Genomic DNA, 24,031 nt, shown 5'->3' with positions numbered 1-24,031 from the left:
GTGGTCTATTCTTTCCATTTCTTTTAATTTTTTTTTCACTTTCTTTCTTAGGAAATGGTCTCCTGTAGATGTCTTCCTCTCAATTTTTTTAAGTTTTTAACTATTCCTCGCAAGTCATTAAAGGTTTCTGTTTTCTGCAGTGTGACTCTTACTCTGCCAATCTTGCCAAGAGGTGGGTGTCGGGGCCATAGCCACACCCTTTCTGAAAATTAGCTCCACAGTAACTCGAGCTCCTCCCGTGCTTCTCAAGTCGACTATATACAAGGTTTGAGGTTTTAATAGGTGTGTGAAACCACTACAGCCAAAGTGATTGAAAATGTAAGGCTGAAAGCCTTATGGAACTCACAAAAGCAATGGAGAAACTAGCAGGAAAAGGTACAGAGGGAAACACAGGAACAGTTTTGTGTCGATCTTGAGTTTGAAGGTTCAAATGTAACAACACGTGTAGTGAAAGAAATCATGTAATAACCAAATTGAGCCTTGCAGCTTAGCTAATGCTAGAGGTAACTTTTCTAGGGACCTTTTTGACTTTGTAAGATCAATTTTAAAATGTGTTTAATTCACCAAGCATAGTGGTACATGACTAATTTCAGCTCTTAGGATTTTGAGGCAGAATGATGGAGTTAAGGCCTAGGTCTACGTATGCATAGAAAGGTGCTGTCTCAAAAACCCACACACACAAGAAAGAAAACCAACAACAAATGTGGTAGAGCATTGGTGGTTCACTCCTGTAATCATAGCTACTCAGGAGGCTGAGATCTGAGGGTTGTGGTTTAAAGCCAGACCAGGTAGGAAAGTCCATGAGACTTTTATAAACTCCAGGAGACCTGGAGTGGAATTGTGGTTCAAGTGGTAGAGCACTAGTCTTGAGGCAACGAAAGAAAAAAGTGCTTAGTGTAATATCAGAGCATGCATGTGTTAATTATATAGCATAGACTTTTAAGAGATTCTGAACCAGTCCCTATACCAAATCAGTTCTCACCCTTTGCTTTAGTTCTTTCAAGAAATGAGCTGTATTTGCTCTGCAGCTTAAGACTGCCTGTGTTCATAGTTGGCCCTGTGCTCAGTGAAGGAACCTGGGGGCCCACTCAAAGCTCCGGGCCATCCTCTTCATGCACCAACACCTGCTCCATCAGCTCTTGCAAACGGAATGATTCTGATGCCTCCAGGTTGGAACGGGAGAAGCAGGACACTTTTGATGGGTGTCTTCACAGTATTCAGTAAGTGTTCTGAGTAGGCAGATGTTAGAAAAATGGATGGGTTCTCATAGGCATTTTCTGGGTTCTTGGGAAATCTGCGGCTCCCATCATTGGGCATCTCTTCAACTCCCATTTCTTGCACCAGCCTTTTCTATGTATGTGGTACTGAGGAATCGAACCTGGGTCTTTGTGCATGCTAGGCATACACTACAAACTCCTGGCCCCACTTCCAGCTTTTTGGTGGTTCATTGAAGATAAGAGTCTTAAACTTTCCTGCTCCAGTTGTCTTTGAACAGATCCCAGATCTTAATCTCCTTAGTAGCTCAGATTGTAGACATGAGATATCAATGCCTGGTTTAGGATTAGGTAATGGATACTATAATTGTATAAGGATTAGAAAAGTCATAATAATATAATGGTATAGAATTTCTCTGGCTCCTTTTCTGCCTACAGTGACATTTATGGACAGCATCTCCATCATCTGCTGGGTGTACCCTGAGTAGAATTTGCTGTAAGATGACATCAGTCACCAAACTACATGTTAGCATACAAGGCGCACAGGATAGATGGAAGAATTTCAGCTTCGATCCAGTGTACCTTAAATTTTATTATGATAATTTACTGACATTAGGCACAATTTGGTGAGTTTTTTTTTTGACCAATTCATATAATCATGTAACCACCAACTTAATTATAACCAGAATACATTTTAGTACACCACAAATGTGGAGCTTACTCCTTGTAAATCTATCGTCTTCCCTGTTTCTCAGGCTCTGGAAACCTCAGATCTGCTTTGTGTCACTGTAGACGCATTTATTCTTATGAGAATTGCATAGAAATGGAAACATACAGTGCTTTTTATGTCTGGATTCTCTCATTTCACACAATACCCCTGAGAGTCATCCGTGTGTTGTGGCCTTCCTTCCCTTCACTGCCTGGTGTTTCTCATTGTGTGGCTGTAGCCCAGTTTGTTTTACTCATTTACAGTTGATGACAAGGTCTTTCTGGCGCATAGCTACTATGTGTACTGCTGCTCTGACTATTCTAGTTCTGGTCTTTGGGTGTTTAAGAATTTAGACTTCTCAGCTTGAAGCACGAGCTGCCTGGGATGTAGATACTTGCAAGGGAGGGGACAGAATGGGAAGGGCAAGGAGGACAACTACTGTCAAAAAACAATTACGTGGACCGGGAGTTTGGCCTAGTGGTAGAGTGCTTGCCTAGCATGCCCAAAGACCTGAGTTCAATTCCTTGGTACCACTTACTTAGAAAAAGCCAGAAGTGGTGCTGAGGCTCAAGTGGTAGAGCTCTAGCCTTGAGAAAAATCCAAGGACCAGGCTCTGGCCCTGAGCTTAAGCCCAGGACTGGTAAAAAATAAATAAAAAATTTTAAAAAAATGGGATAATTACATGTGGGCATAAAAAAGGAAGGAGGAAACTTGATGTGACTTTCAGAAGGGGAAATGGGGGGAAAGATGTGGTGATTCTGTTCAAGATGTGTTGTATACCTGTTTTATTTTTTTTATATAAAAATAAAACCCCTCCTCTAGCATGCTTAAAAAACAAAACAAATGAATTTGACCCATAATTGCATGTTTCTATTATTAATTTATGCTTGAATTTGCGTTGGGGGAGAATTTATAAGAATAACTTACAGGATCACATATAATTTCACTTGCTTTCCAAGTAATTCTGAAAGTGGGACCAAGCTAGTTTTAAATGCCTGCCGTGAAGTACATCATGGTGAGATTCTATCTATCTAGGTGTGCATGCATTATTTGTGGGAAACTCCATTGCATCTCTTTACATCTCACATGCAGAACTCTCTCTCAGAAGTTGTAAAATCATGTAAAAAGCAGCTTATGCATTAAATAATGGGTACTATTTTCAAGCACAAGGTTCATTAGTGGGAACAAAATATCACCATTATTAACAATGAGAGACTGTCATTATCACTTTATTTAAAGCAAAGTTTAGAAAAAGAAAACTTAGGTGTCATAAGATGTCACAGGCCTGTCATTAGATAATAAAATTCAATAGCAAGAGGAGAGAAAAGTGGGAAAAAATGGGAGGGTGAAATCAAGATTTCTTGTACTTATAAGCTGACATATTGAATTGAATACCCTTTGCACCACTCCATAAAGATAATTTTTTAAGAATACATAAACTACAACAGCATAAAGAAAAATGTTAAAGAACATGTTAAAGATGACTTCATCTGAAAACTGGGGTCCAAATTCCAATTAATTATGCTCATGCAAAAGCAAGAGTGAGCCAGGTGTGGTGGCTCATGCCTGTAATCCTAACTACTCAGGAGGCTGAGATCTGAGGATCAGGGTTCAAAGCCAGCCCGGCACAAAAGGACCTGAGACTCTTATCTCCAATTAACCTCTAGAAAACAGGAAGTAGGGCTTGGCTCAAGGGTAGGGCGGTAGCCTTGAGCTGAAGAGTTCAGGGACAGACAGTGCCCAGGCCAAGTTCAAACCCCATGACCCCCCCCCCCCCCCCAAAAAAAAAGGAAGCATGAAAGTATGGAAGGTTTCATGAGCAGATACTTGTGTTTGATAATTATCTTCTGTAAGTTTTTATGCTGAGATTTCCTTCTTGGAATGATAATTCAGTGAGGCTCCCAGTTGACATGTTTATTTTTAGTTTACTTAATTTTGAATCTTCTTTGAGTTTTGTTCCTTTGTAGTTGCTCTTGATAAACACATTCTCTCCCACTACTCTTCTGTAAGAATTGAAAGGGGATACACAAAACAGTAGAAGATACGGTTATACTCAAATACAACAATAATTGCACATTTAATTCACATTAAACTCTGTGATGTTGACACTACCATTATTATATCAAAAGTGGTGTGGTGCATTGCTCAAGATTACATAGCTAGCCAAGGCTCGCTCTTGTATTTAAATACATCCTGGTTCCACATCTGGAATTATTAAACCATACCCACTCTAGTGCCTTCTGCATACAGAAAAGTACAACGTGGAATATTATTCAGCCATAAAGATGAATAAATGATGTCATTTGTAGGAAGATGGATGGAACTGGAGGTGGTAATGTTAAATAAGCCAGACTCAGAAAAGATAAATACTGATTGGTTAGTTCTAGTCCTAACTCAGGAAGAAGAGTAACTGTTTAAGCCATTTCCCATCCCCTGAGGCATAAAGTCAGACAAGTATTCACACTCACCTGCCAAAACTGTTACAACCGAATTCAAAGGTACATCTGTGTCAGGCTGGAAGGTAGGTTGCATATCCACTGAACTTTTCTGTGAATAAAACCCAGAACATAATCAGCACCACAATTTTCTAAAGTGAAGACTAAATCTAAAGTTTCATTTCCTTTCTCCCTCTACCACCTCTTTTCCATTCCCTTCCTTCCTGCCTGCCTGCCTGCCTGCCTGCCTGCCTTCCTTTTCTCTTTTGTCCTAATCCTTGGGCTTGAACTCAGGGCCTGTGCACCGTCACTCAAGCCTAACACTCTTACCATTTGGGCCACAGCTCCATCTCCAGCTTTTTGGTAGTCAATTGTTAATAAGAATCTCATGGATTTTCTTTCCTGAGCTGGCTTTGAACCAAGATTCTCAGATTTTAGCCTCCTAAATAGCTGGGATTACAAGCATGAGCCACTAGTGCCTGGCAAAGTTTATTTTAGTTGAAGTTTACACACACACACACACACACACACACACACACACACACACACACACACACAGGAAGCCTGAAACGCCCACAAAACTGAACTCTCACCTTTGTTGTCAGCTTTTTGATACAAAGAAAAAGTAAAAGGATGGTCCCAATAATACCAGCCATCACTCCAAAAACAACGGCAATCATCACTGTGAGAGGAGAGGGAAAAGCCAAGTCACACACCTGTGCCGGGAATCATCCCCCGTCAGTTGAAAACTCTAACAGGTGAAAGGAGGCAAACACCACATCATAGAACATACATGAGTGCTGTACAATAGTCATCTCTAGACACTGGTATTTTAACAATGAATTTATGAGAAACTGCAACTCTGAATGATAAAAGTCTTTTACTCAGGGACACAGAACTACTTATTGATAGAATCAAGATTTTTTTTGGGGGGGGGGAGTCATGGGGCTTGAACTCTGGGCCTGGGCACTGTCTCTGAGCTCTTCAGCTCAAGCTATGGCCCTTCCCAGGGGCCTGGGAGTTGTCCCTGAGCTCTTCAGTTCAAGGTTATGGCCCTACCCCTGGAGCCAAGCCTCACTTCCTGTTTTCTAGAAGGTTATTTGGAGATAAGAGTCTCAGGTCCTTTTGTGCCTGGGCTGCCTTTGAACCCTGATCCTCAGATCTCAGCCTCCTGAGTAGCTAGGATTATAGGTGTGAGCCACTGTGCCAGCTAACATTTTCTTTTTCTTTTTCTTCATCAGTGGTGGGGCTGGAACTCAGGGCCTGGGTGTTGTCCCTGAGCAATTCAGCTCAAGACTAGCACCCTACCCCTTGAACCGTAGCGCCACTCCAGTTCTGTGGTGGTTACTTGCAGATAAGAGACTCATGGACTTTGCTGCCCAGGCTGGCTTTGAAACGTGGTCCTCAGATCTTAGCCTCCTGAGTAGCTAGGATTACAGTTTTGAAACACCAGCACCTCGCAAGAACCAAGATCTCAGGGCTCTGATATTTGAATATGAAAAAAAATATATATTGTAGTATATCCAGGGGAATCATACAGATCATAGAATATCACAGGTTTGCAAGGAAACTGATCTGCTTGACAAGTGAGTAAGAAAACTTAATGACGGAGAGGAAGTGCTATTCTCATGGTACCTTGGCATCCCAAGTCCACAGAACTGAAGGACAGGAGGCAACAAAAGGACACATTTGCTTGGTCACTTTAGGTCTGAAAGACCCATTCTTGATTTCAAAAGCTAAAATAGCTTTTAGAAAAGTCTTTCCCCCCTCCTGGAATTATCATGCTGTCTCATCCCCGGCAGCCCTAGAGGGGAGCAGGAAGTGATATCGCCCCCTAGTGGATGCACAGGCCAAACAGGAATGGGAGGAGGGAGGGAAGGAGAGAGGGAGGGAGGGGGAGAGAGAGAACGTGAGTAGTCTCTAATTTTTTTAGATGATGCTACTTAATTGTATGGTTTGTAGGCAAGCTCCTTGTTCGCTTAATATTAGGGAAAAGAAAAATTCATTTTATCAACTAAGTGATGTTTTCTCAAGATCTCATGATTGATTAGAAAGCTAAAAAATGAGTTGGAAAAAGATCAAACTATGCACTACTACTTCCAAAGTGTTTTTAAAAAGGAAAGAAATGATTATTTCAAAACTTCAGGAGGCTGAAGTTAACGACACGTGTTTTTCTGTCTTAAAACGGAAACAGACACTTCTTAATTCTTGGGGATCTGAAACACAGAACATGCGATTTGAAATGGGACGTTTATCCCTTGGCATCTGCCACAACTATTCACATACCTGGTTCTGAGAAACTGTGCTGCATTTGTTTCCTCCCTTCAAAGAAGACAAAAGTTCAAAGTAAGTCAGTATGAACAAACTATATCGAAACTTGTCTTCAACACATAGCTATTTAAAAGTGTTAATTACACATAATAAGGCATGCTGCATTATATATGTGGTGATGCTTGGTTATGCTTCTGTCATTCTTCAGAGATTATGTATTTACTGAGCCTGTTCATATTTTTGTGTGTGATATGAAGTGGATTTCTCTAGGTTCTTGTGAGAAGGAAGGAATGCAGGAAGCGTTAGTGTAGTGATGTACTCTGTTCGCCTGCCAATACAGTGCAGGGTGGTTAGGTACGTTAGGTCTTTCAAATCTGGTACCTTCTCCCTGGCTTCACACTGAGGTCATTTCAAGGTAAGATTGTGCTGGACCCAGAATCCAGGTAATGAGTTGTTAAGTACTTGGCATAACTTGTCTCCTTTAGCCACTGGGTCTTCTTAAAATCCACCCCCAGCACGGTGGCTCACGCCTGTAATCCTAACTACTACTCAGGAGGCTGATATGTGAGGATCAAAGCTCAAAGCCAGCTTAGGCACAAAAGGACCTGAGAGTCTTATCTCCAATTAACCTATAGAAAACGGGAAGTGGGGCTTGGCTCAAGGGTAGAAGTGGTAGCCTTGAGCTGAAGAGCTCAGGGACAGTGCCCAGGCCAAGTTCAAGCCTCATGACCCACAAAAAAAAAAAACAAAAAAAAAACAAAAAAAAACAGAAAAACATTACGTTCATTTATCTCCCTGCATTTCTCAATGGTTCGTTCTATCTCTACTCTTAAGTCTTCCCTCAGGTTAATTTAACTCTGAAGTATCTTTCCTAAGCCCTCCTAAGAAGCCCTTCTCCCCTTGTTACTATTAAACAGGTCTGGTAAAGTCACCATCTCTCTAGAAAGACAGTCTGTCTCTTATCTCCCTCCGCAGCAGGGCTCATGGAGGCCCTAGGGACGTGTGGGGCTCTGGGCTGTGCTCTTGTGCAAGTGTCTCTTTGTAATCTTTACAGGAACACTGGAGGAAAGACTTACTGGCTTCAGTTCTTCGTTTTTGGTCTGTCCTGGGGCTTGAACTCTGGGCCTGGAAGCTGTCCCTGAGCTTTTCAGCTCTAGACTACCGATCTACCACTGGAGCCACAGCGTCACTTCCAGTTTTCTGGTGGTTAATTGGAGGTAAGAGGCTCATGGACTTTAGTACCCTGGCTGGCTTTGAACTGCGATCGTCCTGAGTAGCTAGGATGAGAGGCGGGAGCCACCCAGTGACCAGCTACTGGCTTCATTTTTAAATTAAAGAGCAGAGGTTGTATAAGGCAATTGATTGATTCTGTCTGCATCAGGGCCAGGCCCTTTAGATTTGGAAGGCAGCAGGCCCTGCCCCTACAATCTGCTAGTGGTTGGCTAGTTCAAATCGGGATAAAATGCACTTAAAGGGACTTTGAAATTATGTTAACAGTACACTAGCAGCCTCAAAGTAAACCCACATCCTCTGCTATTTCTTCAATAATCTAAGGTGTGTCTTGCTTCCATCTTGAAAAGAAACCAGTTTAAGGTAAAACTTTATAAATCCTTCCTTATCCCAAAGCAGTTAGTTCCTCTTTCCCTCAATCAGGGGTTCTGGGGTGTAAAACTGCATCACAATTGGACTGTAGATCAACTATGTAAAAATGAGAGAACAAACCTGGCACAGGAGATGCTGAAGTCTCGTTCTGTTCACCAGTTTCCCCTTGTCTCGTCAGCATGCCAGCATCTAAGAGACAGGCAAGTTCGGGGAACTGAAGGTACCAGAAAGCACTGAGGGGAGGTGTACCCAGGGGTCAGATACTTGGGCATAATTATACAGGCATATTTATACCTGGGGGTCACATACTCAGTTATAAAATGCTCATGTGTAGAGGCCGGGAGTTTGGCCTAGTGGTAGAGCGCTTGCCTAGCATGCATGGAGCCCTGGATTCAATTCCTGGGTACCACATGCACAGAAAAGGCCAGAAGTGATGCTATGGCTCAAGTGGCAAAGCTCTAGCCTTGAGGAAAGCCCACGGACAGTGCTCAGGCCCTGAGCTTAAGCCCCATGACTGGCAGAAAAAGAAAAAAAAATACTTTCTTTACCTGTTGGGGAAAGAACACCTAGTATTCAGAAGTTGAAGCTAAATCCTTAAAGATAAAAACATATATACCCACATTTAAAGAGCAGGACGTAGATTCTGACAGTGACCCTGAAATATTTCCCATATGAATTCCATCTCACCTGAGTCAGAATGGCTGCCATCAAGAAAACAACCGAGCATAAATGCTAGCCTGGATGCAGGGACAAAGGAACCCTACCCTGTGAGCAGGGATGGAGAAAGTTCTGCTGCCACTGTGGAAATCGGTATGGAGGTTCTTCAAAACGTGACTGCCATAAACTCGTGCTATATCCCTCCCAGACCTTTATCCAGAGCAGTGTAAGTGTGCCAGCATCACAGAGTCCTGCACGCCCATGTCTTTGCAGCACTGTTTACAGTAGCCACGTTACAGAATCAGATGCCCGAGAGCCCATCATTGGATAACAAAAACATAGCACATATAAAAATTAGGCCTCAAGAAGGACCAAGTTTTCCTGTTGACAGGAAAGTGGATAGAAATGGATGTCTGGGTGCAGATGGAGTGAGGCTAAGCCTGATGCAGAAAGACAAAAGCACAGTTGGTGACCCCAATGCCTGAGGATCAGCGTCCTCTCCCCCCTCTCCCTCCCCCATCTTCCCCATCCCCACCCTGAGCGTGGGGTGACAGAGACTTAACAGGGCTTTGCTGTCCCTTCCTGTGGTGTGGTGATGAGGGGGTGACTTGTGGGCCTCCAGTATGTCAGGGGCACGAGAAGGGGTGGAGATCCGGACACCACATGGCTTTCCCTCACTGCCACCATTTCGAACACACAGTGGACACAGAAAGAATGAAAGGAAAACAAGAGCTGGGAAAGCCCGCCTGCACGCGATAAGCTCAGCTGGCACAGCTTCTGACTGGCATCTGATACACCCGGCCACGGGGAAATGCCTGCAGGAGCAGCCACGTGAGAAAATGACCGTTTCTAAGTGGTACAGTTAGTTCTTCTGGCATTGGCATTCTCCTGAAAACTGGTAAGTGAATTTGCAGAAAACTGAGACAGTTGATTTACAACAGAGCTGGGATAAAACCTCACCACTGGCTTCCTGCACAGGACATTTTCTGCCACATCTTCATGTTGTTTTCTACTAAAAGGGAACCTTGCCAGTGCCAGAAGATGTTTGAAAATGGTTACCAGAAAGCACTGCTTTAAAGGAATAATTTTGGATTTACTATGGAACCAAAAAGATAGACGAGGTCAGTTTGGGTCAGTGGAGTCAGATGCATGTCTCTCTGTCTCTCTGTCTCTCTCTGCCTCTCTCTCTCTCTCTCTCTGTCTCTCTCTCTGTCTCTGTCTCTCTGTCTCTCTCTGTCTCTCTCTGTCTCTCTCTGTCTCTCTCTGTCTCTCTCTGTCTCTCTCTGTCTCTCTCTGTCTCTCTCTCTGTCTCTCTGTCTCTCTGTCTCTCTGTCTCTCTGTCTCTCTCTCTCTCTCTGTCTCTCTCTCTCTGTCTCTCTGTCTCTCTGTCTCTCTGTCTCTCTCTCTCTCTCTGTCTCTCTCTCTCTCTCTCTCTGTCTCTCTCTCTGTCTCTCTCTGTCTCTCTCTGTCTCTCTCTCTCTCTCTCTCTCTCTCTCTCTCTCTCTCTCTCTCTCTCTCTCTCTCTCTCTCGGAGGCCTTGGTGCAGAGGCCTTCTCCAGGCAGGAGCTTCTCCATGAGAGCACAGCCCACCCATGGCTGCAGTTAGCGATCCAGATGCTGCCTGGTTTCTGCTTATCTGTGCCATGGCAGGCTCTGGCAGCTCCTGCTGGCCCTGCCCACCCTTCCCTGGGTGAGGTGAGAAGAGCCTGGGAGGGGTGGCCAGGAGCTCAGGCCATGGGACAGAAGGAAAGCAGCCACACAGCCTGGTCACGCTTTGTCCCCCTGTCCAGATGTGCTGTGACCACCAAGCGCCCGGAGGCTGTGCTCAGGTCACTGAACTGATTCCTGGAACATGAGAGTCACAGGACGGCAGCCACGAAAGGCCCTCACCTCCCCAGACCCCAGAGAGGCAAGTGTGTCACACACTATGTATGATTCACCCCTGGGTGTGCCGGGGGAATGTCACTCTCATTCTCACATCACACAGGGCCGAGCAGTGGTGTGTAGCACTTGTAGAGGGAGAAACGAAGGTGGGAATGGTGGCTGCGAAAGCTGTCCCAGGTTCAGTGGTTGTGGAGGGGCTTGGCTGGGTTGGGGTTCAGATCCACCAGACAAGCCTCCCACTGCACTCCCCGAGAGCTGGGATTAAAGCAGGACCCATTCCATCCCCACCCAAGAAGCTGTCCTCCCGAGGGGACACCCTCTCCCCCCAGCGTGGGGAGAGATTGGAGGGTGGGCCTGTCAACACAGAGCCCGGCCATGTGAGCAGGACTTCTGTTCTTCACCAGCCAAGCATGCTTCGGTGGCTTCCTCCTGCCACCTAACAAATCCTCCCAGCCAAAGGGGCGTCACACGCGTGTGAATTCACACGCACAGGCCAGGCGTGTTTGCCTCAGGATCTGAGCGCCTCTGCCTCTGAGGTCTACACTGTGAGCACCAGCTTGACGAAGCCGGGCAGGATGGCAAGGATTCTGTCTAGACCTGGAAACTTGGTCCCCAGCTCCCCGCGCTGGCACTCCCTGTGCCGGTTCAACAAGCCCACACAGACGCAGGCTCAGCACGCTGACAGCCCGCGCCTCTCACGCCCGCTGCCAGTCACCTGTGCTTGTCCTGGCGCCGGGGTCTGCTGCTGCACGTGACACGGGAGCAGGGCTTTCCTGGGCTTTGAACTGCTGAGCATCATCTATAGGACTTGTGACAGCTTTGGAGAACAATGGGAAATTAACCTGAGTTGCTTAGGAAAAACCCCACAAGACTCCACCATCAGCCGGGCGCGGTGGCTCACGCCTGCAATCCTCGCTACTCAGGAGGCTGAGATCTGAGGATCAAGGTTCAAAGCCAGCCTGGGCACAAAAGGACCTGAGACTCTTATCTCCAATTAACCTCTAGAAAATGGGGAGTGGTGCTGTGGCTGAAGGGTAGGATGGTAGCCTTGAGCTGAAGAGCTCAGGGCAGTGCCCAGGCCCCATGACCCCCTCCCCACAAAAGACTCCACCCCCTACCATCCTGAGGGTTAGGACACCTTATGATTGTTTCAGAACACTCTCCCCGTGTACACATATTCATAAACAGATATGCACGTGCCTATTTGCCTTCATTTTGGCACCCTTCCCCCTTGGGGGCAAACTTGTCCATGGAGACAGAGCAACCGCTTGGCCCAAACCTGCCCACAACAGCAAGCACACAGACCCGGCATTGTACAGTATTCTCTGAGGACACTGACTGCAGAACGAACTCCAATGCTGTTTTTTGTATGTGTCGGTCCTGGGGCTTGAATTCAAAGCTTGGGTACTGTCCTTGAGCTTGTTTGTTTGTTCCTTAAGGCTAGAGCTCTATCAGTTAAGTCACAAGTCTACTTCTGGCTGATTTTACAAATTTTCATTTTTCTAAAAGAAATATATAAAATCTTAAATTATATGCTATAACCCTATTACACCAAAAACAAAAAGAAAGCAAGCTTTCTCCTGACAGACAGTTTTGTGAAATGCAGAACTCATTTTCTCTCTCTCTTTCTTTCTTTCTCTCTTTCTTTCTTTCTCTCTTTCTTTCTTTCTTTCTTTCTTTCTTTCTTTCTTTCTTTCTTTCTTCCTTCCTTCCTTCCTTCCTTCCTTCCTTTTTTTGCCAGTCCTGGGCCTTGAACTCATGGCCTGAGCACTGTCCTTGGACTTTCTCAAGACTAGAGGTCTACCACTTGAGCCTCAGCACCACTTCTAGCTTTTTTCCATGCATGTGGTACTGAGGAATTGAACCTGGGTCTTCCTGCATGCTAGGCAAGCACTCTACCACTAGGCCAAATTCCTAGCTCTTGAACTCATGTTCTTTATTAGTGGATTTTTAAATATTATGCATTACCTAATGCCTAAAGTCACAGATAGGAAGGTGGAAGGGCTAAATTTGCTCCATGCGTGGATATAGAAAAGGGAGCTTGACAAGTCAAGGTCACAGAAGGTCAAGAGGACACAGTTCTCTGTTATTCATATCAGGTCTGGTTTTCCATCTGGACGGAAAGAGATACTACTGAGCACAGCACCTGAACTTAATCCTCTCACACACTTACTGTAAGAAGTCCAAAGCTTTCTTCCTGGGACAAGCGAACGACTGTTACTCTTGTCTATATAGCTCTTTTTTCTGTTTTTGGTGGTACTTGAGTGAACTCAGGCCCTTGCACCTGCTGACTAGGCACTGCACTTTACCACACAAGCTATGATCAGATCCCTTTTTGCTTTCGTTGTATTCTGAGTAGGATTTTGCCTCGTCCCTGCACTGATCTGGCTTAGACTACAATCCTCTTATTATCATTTCCTCACTGCTGAGAGGACAGGTACACCCCACGGTACTGTTGCTTATTGGTTGAGATGGGGGAGGGGTCCTCTCAAAATCTTTGCCTCCTGAGTAGCTAGGATTACAGAGGGCAGGCAGTTCTAGCTGGTGCCCAGATCTATCTAGTTATTTCTTAAAAATTTACATCAAAAATTTCAGAAAGCTTAGGAAGGATTAAAAAGCAGGGGAAAGGTTACCCACAATTCCATGGTCCAAAGTGACACAAGGTGTTTCTCTTCAGTCTTTTAGCTTTAGTTTTGGTTTTAGTGTAGTTCATTAGTCACACACCTATATACATACACACACACAACCCTGCCAGATAAGTACTTATTAAATATGTGGATATGGTAATCGCTATAAATCTGTTTTATATAAAAACAATAGATCCTACCTGCTATAGATGAAGACTCCTCACCTTGGGCAATGACTAATGGAAGAATATAACCTGTAAAGACAAGGGCGAGAATGACTTCAACATGCACTACCAGCCTGCATTGAAGGAAGTAGGAGACAGTACAGCCTAGTCCTCCGACAGAGGGTGGACATTCAGAGTATATAAACAATTTGGAAAACTGCACGATCCTACAACCAGGCATCCACTTTTAAAATGGGAAACTGGTCTGAGTGGACACATTTCAAAAGAAGAACTACAGCTGGGGCAGTCATCAAAGGAACACCAATCAAGACAAGGGGCGGCACCCTGGTTAGAATGAGGACTATCAAAAACAAGGAAAAGGCTCGGGAGAATGCATACAAGAGCAGGGACTCACGTCCTGCTGGTAGGAATGTAAATTAGCAACAGCTGCTTGTGGAGGGTGCTTAAAAACCAGAACCAAAAGCAAACCACCACCACCACCACCAAAATGAGTGCTGTGTTATATGGTTTATCAATCTCATACGATTCTGGGTATACAGTGCAGGAAAATGAAATCAAACAGATGCCCTCATGCCTGGGTTTGCCTCAGCTCTATATGGCTGCTAGCCTATGGCATCAACTTAGAAAAACACCCTATGAATAGAGAAATAACGTAGCACAGAAATACAGTGCTCCGCAGCCACAGAGCCAGGTCTCTTTCTTGCTTACCATTCATGAACATGGCCAGTACACACTTTAAGAGTATGTTATTCGTACTTGGTAATGATGAACATTATTATAGCTATTACCCTTGCCTTAGGCAAGACTGCAGCACTAAACACTAGTTTAGACTTTCCACTGTTACTGGGTGCTGAGTGCCAACGCTGCCGACATTTCACAGACGTGGATCGTGGTGTCACCAAGACTTTGAGCAGTGGCAACACACTTGAACCCAGTTCTGTCTGTGTACATATTAGTTTTTTTTGCTGCATCTCTTCCCTGCGGTGACAGATGTGTTTCCTGGTCTTCGATCCTCTAACCTGGGTCACTTCAGGTCTTTGCCAGCTTCTTGTTCCTAACACAGAAGCTGTGCACTGGGGCACAAGGCCAGGGTGCCCTCAGAAAGAAGACTAAACCAAGCTCATTTCAGTACTATTTAATTATAACTCGATGCAATGTCTTTCTTGTAGTGAGCTGATTTAAGTTTCTCCCCAATCTGTGTGACATCCAAGACAATGCCAGAGGTTTTGTGGTTGTTGTTTTTCTGCATTGGACCTCAATCCGGAGACCCACACAGAGAGAGCCAACTTCTCCCTGTGCCTTCAGAGTTCAAGTCTCTATCTTACCCGTCCAGCGGGCAAAGTAGGTCGTAGCCTTTGAAAACCAAGGGCTGTAGATCTACCATCACCTTCGCCAGCGAGTCTTTAATTTGGAAATGACTCTCCTGATAACTCAAGCTGAAATATTTCCCATATTTGGCAAACATTGTTTTAGTTCCAAGAAATGCTTAGGAACAAAGGGAATTCCCCCCCCCCCGGAAATTGTGATGGAGCCCCAAGTATTGACACACCCCAAGTACCTTCCCCTCTTTACTGTGCCCACCACACTGATCACAGGCTAGCATTTGAGACATTATCTGTTTATTCACTTAGACACCCGAAGTGGGGTTTGTTCATAATTTAGTGTTTGATTTCTCAATTGGGGTACATTTTTAGTATGGGGGGCTCCATCGTGCTATCTCCATACAAAGCACACACTGCACTCGGAACAAACTCACCCTCTCTATCCTATTCCCATTCCTCCTCTCCCTCATCCTTGCCTCTTCTGTATATTCATGTCTCAGTACTATTACTGTCATCATCATCATCATCATCATCATCATCATCATCATCAAATCCATAAGGTCAAATCCAATGTAAAAGCGTCACTTACCACACAACAGTAACACAACTCGCATCTCCGCACGCATCCTTGGGCTGTGAGCTCGCTGCTTCACAGAAAACTCACATGAAAACCACCAGGCAGGGCTGCAGGCATCTCCCTGTGACCCCACCTACATGCTGATATCTTTGGGGCCCAGGCCACCTTCTGTTGGTAGATTTGGGAGGTGTCTAAAGGGATACAAGCCATGAGGTGCCTGCTGCTCAAGATAGGCAGTGTAGTCCCTCTAATCAGAATGCGGGCGGTGGTAACACAAGCCTCCCTCTGAGGAACTGGCGCCATCACTGGCTATGGAAAGTCCTAACAGGAGCCCCCACCACATAGAGAATTGGACTGGGGGGGGTCTGAGGTTGGGGCACCCCTGGGTTGCTGTGGAATATGAAACTTCTCACTGATGGTGGGAGAGAAAGAAACACACAGGTGAAATAAACACACTGGAAAAGGTTAATTGCCATTTTAGTGTTGGGGGGTTGGAAAAAAGCTCTAAGGGGATAACAAACGGAAAATGGAAACAAAAGCTTTTTTTTTCTTCATTAAAATGTTTTTCTTTTGGTCTTGTTTGTGTACCTGTCTTTGGGAGGGAAGGGGGAGGCACAGAAGTGGAGGAGGAGCGGGACAAATGCAGGAGTGGTCCTGCTGGAACACTGTTGAAATGGACTCGACAACCAGTGGATAGGAAAAAGCTGGGAGAGAGAGATGGTAGGAAAGGGAGACGCTGTCCAAAAGGAAATGTACTCTCTACCTGGCTTATGTAACTGTAACCCCTCAGTGTATCACCTTTACACTAACAATAAAAATTAAAATAAAATGAAAGGGATGACAGTGAAACAGTAATCCATCTCATCCAGGATGCAGGGGGAAGTGGGCTCTGGGGCGCCCTCTGGTGGCATAACTGCAGAGTAGACCACAACAGAGGAAGAGTGTGAGACTGCAGCCAGACCCTTCTCCAGTCTAATCTAGACTCTTCCTAGATTCTTTCCAAGTGTTCTAACTACTGCTCTTGATTTTGTCCATGAGCTTCTCATTTCAGATTTTACACGTAACTAAAAACACACGACCCCTAAGTGTAGATATATCAAACACTCAGAGACTACCTGTCACACTTGTTTTATGCACGAGTACATCAAGCTTGATTTTGATTAGATTTATTTCCAAGTTTGTTGTTGCTGCCAAACATTGTCAGTGTTTAAAAAGAGGCATATTTTGATTAAAAATCAAGAGCTTAGGGGCCGGGAGTTTGGCCTAGTGGTAGAGTGCTTGCCTAGCATGCACGAAGACCAGGGTTCGATTCCTCGGTACCACATACATAGAAAAAAAGCCGGAAATGGTGCTGAGGCTCAAGTGGTAGAGCTCTGGCCTTGAGAAAGTCCAAGGACAGTGCTCAGGCCCTGAGCTCAAGTCCAGGACTGGCAAAAAAAATCAAGAGATTAAAGGAAAAGGTAGCTTCCTCTTGGCGGGTATGTGAGAGACAGAGTCAGAGAAACAGAGAACAGAACTGGGGACTGGTAGCTCATGCCTGTCAGCCTAGCTACACATGAGACTAGATCTGAGGACCACAGTTCAAAGCCAGCCTGCACAGGAAAGTCTAGGAGATGCTCATCTCCAAGAAGCTACTGAGAAAAAAAAAAAAAAAGGTGGCACTGTGGTTCAAGCGGCAGATCGCTAGCCTTGAGCAGAAAGAAGCACCCAGGCCCCGAGTTCTCTTTCCTGCCAGCTCTGAAGCTTGAACTCAGGCTCTGGGGTCTGTCCCTGGGCCTCTGGGTGCTCAGGGCTAGTACTCTACCACTGGAGCCCAGGGTCACCTCCATTTTCTGGAGATAAGAGTTTCACAGGCTTTCCTACCCAGGCTGGTTTCAGACTGTGACCCTCAGACCTCAGCGTCCTAAGGAGCTGGGATTGTCGGTGGGAGACACTGGTGTGTGGCTGAATTTTTGGTTTCTCTGAAGCCCAGAACTGGAGGTACAGGAGGGAGATGGGCTTTGGATTTGGTCCCCAGAAGAGTACTGTGAACTGGAGGTGGAGAAGGCGCTTCCCATGGTGCTGCTTGTACATCCAGGAAGACGGGGAGTCAGGGAGTCCCTGTCACCAGGGAGCGCTGGGCATGCAGCAGCACACTGCCTGTGGCTTCCCACCCCTCCTGACTCCTGGAATCTGTGAGGTCCCAGAGGCCTTCCGGCCAACGTCTCCCTTCTCGGAAGTTGCTTTAAAGTGGATTTAGGTCCGTTGTAAACCAAAGCATCTTCATTAGGCTTGGCTTTGATGTGTCGAGTCAAGGGCTCATTAGCAGGGGGAACCAAAGGCCAGTGGCCAGGGACCAAGATAAGTGACCCCACAAGTCTCTGAGAGACTCGCAGTGAATGCTGTGTGTGCGGCCCAGCTGCTGCAGATAATCCGGCTTCCCATGGTCACAGGGGCCTTGTGTGCACGCCGATTGTGTGCACGAATTGAACATGGTCTTTGGTGTGTGTGTGTTCCTGTCTAGTGTAGGCTTAATTACCCTTTAATCTTAAAAAAAAAAAATCTTACCAAAAGATGGTCCCCTGTGTGTTAGAGAAGAGTCACCGTTACACAACTGTCTCTTATTTACGTTCACCCAATTACCGGGGCTGTTTTTGCTCTCTCATGGGATGGGACAGTACGGGAAGTTAGTCCCTTTGCAACTAGGCACTGCATACAAAGCCTGGATAGAATGATGGTGGGATAAAAAGTACATTAAAAATTGTCTTTCTATATGAAACAAAGATCTCAGAATAAGAAATACAATTGATGTAGTGTTACCTGTCTACCTGTAATAATTTCAGCATTTGGGAAGTTGAAGCAGGAGGACTAAAAGTTCAAGGCCAACCTGGAAGACATTGCAAGACCCTGTCTATGAAAAAAAGAAATGGACAAACCAAATCAAAACCAAGATGACAAAAAAAGGTGGGAGAATTTGTCTTCAAACACCCCAGTTCTGTTATGAATTGTCAGTTGTTATGATTTAATAGGTGAGTCAGATAGTAATGTTTCTAGTGTATTATCTTCAATACGAGGTGCAGTTCAAAGGATAGATGAGAAAATACTGTCATAAGGACGTGCAGTTTCATAAAAGCAGGTAGCGTAAGAGTTCAATGGCTCCAGAGAATTTGAGGGTTAATCGTTTACCTTTAGTAAGTTTGTTTAATGGCTCCGCAAAAATGCCTTACCTAGTGGAAAAGAAAACTTTAAAACCCCAAAATGCCCCGAAAAAATGCCCCGAAAAAGATCCAAGGCCAGAAAGCAGCCATTCATACTTCAATCTTCTGGGGAGAAGATTTTAGAACAAAGTTAATGGGTCCCCCTTGATGTGAGCTTCCCGTGGAGATTCGCCTAATTGTCAGTTGTGAGGCTTGCACTTGAGGCCTGGGCACTGTTCCCGAACTCTTTTTGCTCAAGGCTAGCGCTCGATCGCTGAGCCACAGCGCCACTTTCAGTACAGTGGTGGTTACCTGGAAATCAGAGTCTCCAGGGCTTTCCTGCCTGGCCTGGCTTTGAACCCTGATCCTCAGAGCTCAGCCTCTGAGTAGCTAGGATGACAGGCGTGAGCCACCAGTGCAGGGCAGCTAATGAAGTATTTTATCCAGAGAATACACTGCTATTCACTATTAACAGAAGTCAGATCCAGCTATTTTATTTCAGGGAGGGGCATAAACGTTACAAACCAATGTGATTTCCAACTTTGGAGCGCTCACGCTCACTCTTTTTGGGGAGGGGAACCAACTTTTAAATTTGTTCTCTGTCATGACCGCTAGAGGTCGCCAAAGCCATAGCATTATTAGAATCATTTCCACCCCCTCTTATTTTATTTTATTTTTTTGAGTCAGAGGCATGCTTCTGGCCTTTCCTGTTAATGTAATGTTAAGCATTTACTGGAATATACGTTGCTGTCAGACTTAAAGAAAGCAAACTGCTTGGATTACAGTTTCTTTTGAATATTAAATACTCTGCAACAGACAGCCACCTCTGCAGGGACTACTCAAAACACATGGGTGTTTCTGGAGCAAGGGATTTATTTCCTTCTTGGATGCCAAAGGGCCTGTTGGCTGGTACCTGCTGCGTGTGAGTTCTGAGTTGTGTGGTGGAGGCAGACCACGGAACACCCAGCAGCAGACACCAAGTTCAACCAAACAGCATGGGCTGTGCCTCTGCTGGGAACGTGTGTGCTGGAGGAAGGCGTCAGTGGAGAGAACACCCTTCCGAACCACAGAGCACACTACCTTTTTGCCTGTTAATGATGTCAAAGAAACAAACTCCACGATCACTCAACATTATGGAAAGGCAGGAAAGATTCAAGAGCTCTCTAAGTTTCCCAAAGAAATTCTCATTTCTAAAGGTTCTTCAAACACAGCTAGAAAAAGACAGTCACAGCGGCGGGCCGGGGGCTCTGTAATCCTAGCTACTGAGGAGGCTCAGATCTGAGGACCACAGTTCTGAGACATCCTGGGCAGGAAACGCTGCGAGACTCCAGTTAACCACAGGAAAATGGGAAGTGAAACTGTGGCTCAAAGTGGTAGAGCATTAGCCTTGAGCACAACGAGCTCAGGGACGGGCAAGCCCTACAAGGGCCAAAAACAAATAGTCACTAATTTTCGTGCTGTGAGTGTGCGGATCTTCTAGGGAGGTGTGCCGTAAGTCATATTGGAAGATGGGGCTGCTACGACTAACGAGATGGGCCGTGAGTGAAAAAGCCAGGTTAGAAGAAAGAGGCTCGGAGTTCAAACCCCAGTTCTGGCAGGTACACAACGCACACACACACACACACACACACACACACATTCCCAGTGCTTAGATACCTGACAAGTCCAAGGTTAAGGCTTTGCTACCAGCCATAAACTAAGAGACTGCAAGCCAATGTCAAGGTGACATATTTTGTGTTCAGGCTCGTTCCTTACTCCGTGACTTTGATCTCCATTAACTTTGAAAAACCCAAGGTCCCCATTTTCCATAAGTTGTTTTCATTTTTTTTTAAAAACAAGTTAAATCAGGAAAGACAGGCAAAGAAAAATCTAAACCTTGAAAGAACTGTGAAAACGACGGAACAGAGTATGCTGTGTATTTCCACCGCCTTGTTGAAAGTGTCTGATCACTCGTGAGCAGTGCTCATTACGTCGTAAATAGCTCATAGGCTTCCCCACAGCATCTGAGGGGACACAGTCAAACGCAGGTTGGAAAATAGTTGCAGAATGCATCATGGGGAAAGGTGAGTTCAGTGGAGAACGACAGGTGGAGGTAAAGAACCCACCGAGGCATGACCATGTTTGGGATCTTTGATTGAAAGCTGGATCTCTGATGGAATTTTATCAGCTGTGTAGTGGAAAGTCTACCAGGAGCTGGCGTTTAGATTTCAGGGATAATTTTCCTGTTGTAGAGACAATTATGTTTAAGAATGAATTTCATATACACTTTTTTTGTTTTCTGATCACGGGCCTTGAACTCAAGTGTGGTCTCTGGGCTCCTTTGGCTCAAGGCTGGTCCTCTTCTGGCGGGTGATTGGAGGCAGTAGCCTCACCAGGCGTTTCCTGCTCTGCCTGACGGAGCTGCAATCCTCAGATCTCAGCCTCCCGAGTAGCTAGGATCACAGGCATGAACCACCAATGCCTGTTCTTTTTTCAAATCTTTTTAATAGTTAATTGGAGATAAAAGTCTCATGGGCTTGGGCTGGGAGTGTAGCCTCGTGGTAGAGTGCTTGCCTAGCATGCACAAAGCCCTGGGTTTGATTCCTCCCTACCACATACACAGAAAAAGCCGGAAGTGGTAGAGTGCTAGCCTTGAGAAAGTCCAGGGACAGTGCTCACGCCCTGAGTTCAAGCCCCAGGACTGGCAAAAAAAAAGTCCCCCAGACCTTCCTGCCTAGGCTGGCTTCCAACCATGATCGTCCAATCTCAGCCTCCTGCGAGCTGGGATTACAGGTGTGAGCCACCGCGCCTGGGGCCCTCCCGAGGTGTTAGAAAAGTTCCTATCACACAGGCTGTCACAGGCGGGTAGAAGAGCTCACACACAGAGGGGCTAGCGTCAGAGGGTTCAGTGCCCGGGAGACATGGTGTGGCACTGCTGAGGGGACGCTGAAACAGCAGGCAGATGTGGAAGGCACCAGGTACCAGGGTCACAGAGGCCACAGAGGCCTGTCCTGCGAGCAGGAAGTAGTGTGTGTGTCCTCGCTCAGGCCTGGAGGGGCAGGGACGTCTTCAGTCTTAGAAGATCCCTGGGAATCCAGGCCAAGGTGAACTGCCCCCGACCCCGTCCCTCCCGTCTTAACTTCGTAGGATCTGCACTGCAGTGCATGGCTGTATTGGTTCTCCTTCCTCTCTTCATCGGTGAACCCCACCCTTTGCACTCACCCCGCTTCTGAATACTATTTAATAACAGGCAGAAATGCTCTTACCCTGTGGCTGTGGGCTGTGGCAAGGACCTTCCTAACAAGCCAGGAATGTGGAGCTGCCCCGCACAGTGCTCGGAGCTGAGTCTGAGAGTGAAAAATGACATCTTAGATAATAAGAACCAAACAAATGGGAATCTCACTCAAATATGCTCTCTCTATGTCTGCTCAAGTGAAAGTCATGGCACAGTAAATAGAAACAGCTTCCAGCCTATAAGACTCAGCTTTTAACGGAACCATTTCTATTCATTCTCGGCTTACATCTTAAGCCTACATCTTAACGTATATTTAATTTCATTACAGGAGTCTGTGAAAGATGCGACATTCAACATGCTAATCTCAAGTAAGTTATCAGTAAAATACTTCATCTGCACTTAGTTCTTAGGGGAGAATTTCAGCCAATACAATCAATGAGCCAGCACTGATAGGAGAATTCTATCAGTTAATGAAAAGACAAATTTGAGCCGATATTCACTTTTCTGTCCAAAAGAACTTTTCTAATAATTTATAAAGAGCTCATTCTTGTCAAGTATGATGGTTTAGCAACTTGGAAGGAAGGTGGAGATCCAGGAATCTATTTAAGGCCACCCGGGGCATAAACGTTTCTGAGACTCCATCTCACTTAAAGTTTGGATGCAGCAGCACACATCTGCTAGCCTAGCTACAGGGGAGGCAAAATGGCTGGGCACAGCGGTCATCTGTCAACTCTAGAGACACAGGGAGGCATAAAGAGGAGGACTGCAGCTAGGCTGGCCCAGACAAAGCAATGCTCTACCTCAAAAAAACCAATGCACGAAAGAGGCTGACGTGTGGCTCAAGTGGTAGAGTGCCTGTCCCAAGGTTAATCTTCAGTCCCTAGAATTCATTTCACTATTTGTGATAATTTCCCTATTTCCCTTCTGAACTCCAGACATTTCCAGATAATACAGCTGTCCAGAGATGTAGCAAACGCTTGTCGTCTCGGCTACTCAGGAGCCTGATTGCTGAGGACTGTGGTTTGAAGCCAGCCTGCACGGGAAAGTCTTCACTTGACCACCAAAGACGCCACAAGTGGAGCTGTGGATCTAGTGGTGGAGAATTAGCCTAGAGCAGAAAAGCGAAGGGACAGTGCCTAGGGCCCTGAGTTCAAGTTGAGAGAGGGAGGGGGGGAGGGGAAGGGGGGATGTCCTCAGAGCAGCCGGAGAAGGGATACACAACCTTGGTCTTAGAATCTCCACGACAAAACCCTCTGGGAACGGCAGCCACCCTGATCAGCTTGGTCACACAGCCTGGCCACACCAGCAGCAGCATTCTGCCCACCTGCTTTTTTTTTTTTGGATGAAAGTATTTAAGATCTCTTGTACATAAAATGTGATTCTCACATCCAGTGAAGCAGTCATAAAAGTAGACGATAGACAATGAGTGATTATTATTGCATAAAATAAGATTTTTTTTTTCCCCAAGAACACATGCATGATGGCAGAGGAAAGCCATGATAAGAAAAGTTTGCGAAGGAGGCAAGGAAGACAGTTTGGAGAGAGGTGACCGAGGTTTGTGCCGCGGCAGGGGGCAGGAGGCGGGGACAGAGAAGGATGGTTAAGGGTGGACTCAGGAGATAGGGGGCTACTGGGTCACTGGTCCCTGAGACGAAAGACATCAGGGAGTGGACAGGATAGATGGTAAGTTAACACTGGTCAGGTTGGTGATCCTACAATACCAATAAGCAAGCATCTTCCAATGTCAATTTACCTTCTACAATAAAATATGGAGCACTGTCCATCAAGAATACTCTGTGTTACGACCAGAGACAGCTGTGCCATGTTACATTGGTTTGTCGTTTGTAAACCAATAGGATTTAAATGGCTAAAGCTACTCATTATTAGAAGAGTCAATCTGGAGAGAATAGGATAATAAATATCAAGAGCATTGACCATGTCACTATTTTATTTTATAATTTTACTTCTAAGAGGCTAAATGGTCATGGGTATAAACAGTATGTAAAACATGGTGTGCTGTAAGAATGTAAAAAGCAGTGTTGAAGTTGGTCTGGAAATTCAACAATAAAATAAATTGGAAAGCATCTCTTTACAGACTACTGGTTGACAATTCAAAATGTGGCGCCGGTGGCTCAAGCCTGTAACCCTAGCCACTCCA

At 45.5% G+C, this 24,031-nt stretch overlaps 1 protein-coding gene across 2 annotated transcripts; it reads right to left on the bottom strand.

Moving 5' to 3' along the window:
* Positions 1-3,822: 3,822 nt before the first annotated feature.
* Gypa (glycophorin A (MNS blood group)) lies at positions 3,823-15,558 on the bottom strand. 2 transcript variants are annotated; one of them, XM_090356599.1, is made up of 8 exons: positions 15,496-15,558; positions 13,600-13,653; positions 11,488-11,589; positions 8,352-8,420; positions 6,645-6,680; positions 4,952-5,040; positions 4,392-4,470; positions 3,823-3,926 (listed from the first exon to the last, which is right to left on the bottom strand). In XM_090356599.1, exons 1-8 carry the CDS (start codon positions 15,530-15,532, stop codon positions 3,919-3,921), a joined length of 474 nt encoding a protein of 157 aa, XP_090212725.1. In that variant the 5' UTR covers positions 15,533-15,558; the 3' UTR covers positions 3,823-3,918. The 2 variants fall into 2 exon arrangements, with proteins under 2 accessions (XP_090212725.1, XP_090212726.1); XM_090356600.1 differs by lacking the exon at positions 11,488-11,589.
* Positions 15,559-24,031: the final 8,473 nt, after the last annotated feature.

The sequence above is a fragment of the Megascapheus bottae genome, chromosome 23 (assembly GCF_031878675.1).
Source record: "Megascapheus bottae isolate mThoBot1 chromosome 23, mThoBot2.hap1, whole genome shotgun sequence".
NCBI lineage: Eukaryota > Metazoa > Chordata > Mammalia > Rodentia > Geomyidae > Megascapheus > Megascapheus bottae.
The sequence above is the reverse complement of the archived record's forward strand: the minus strand, read 5'-3'. Positions and strand labels throughout refer to the sequence as shown.

Excerpts from the sequence above, each read along its gene's own strand:
- Gypa (XM_090356599.1), bottom strand. The coding sequence starts at position 15,532 with ATGCGTGCGGAGATGCGAGTTGTGTTACTGTTGTGTG. Across the intron at positions 6,681-8,351 it reads TTCAGCATCTCCTGTGCCAG|GGAGGAAACAAATGCAGCAC; the intron begins GTTTGTTCTCTC and ends TCTTCTTTGAAG. Across the intron at positions 5,041-6,644 it reads GCACAGTTTCTCAGAACCAG|TGATGATTGCCGTTGTTTTT; the intron begins GTATGTGAATAG and ends CTCCTCTCACAG.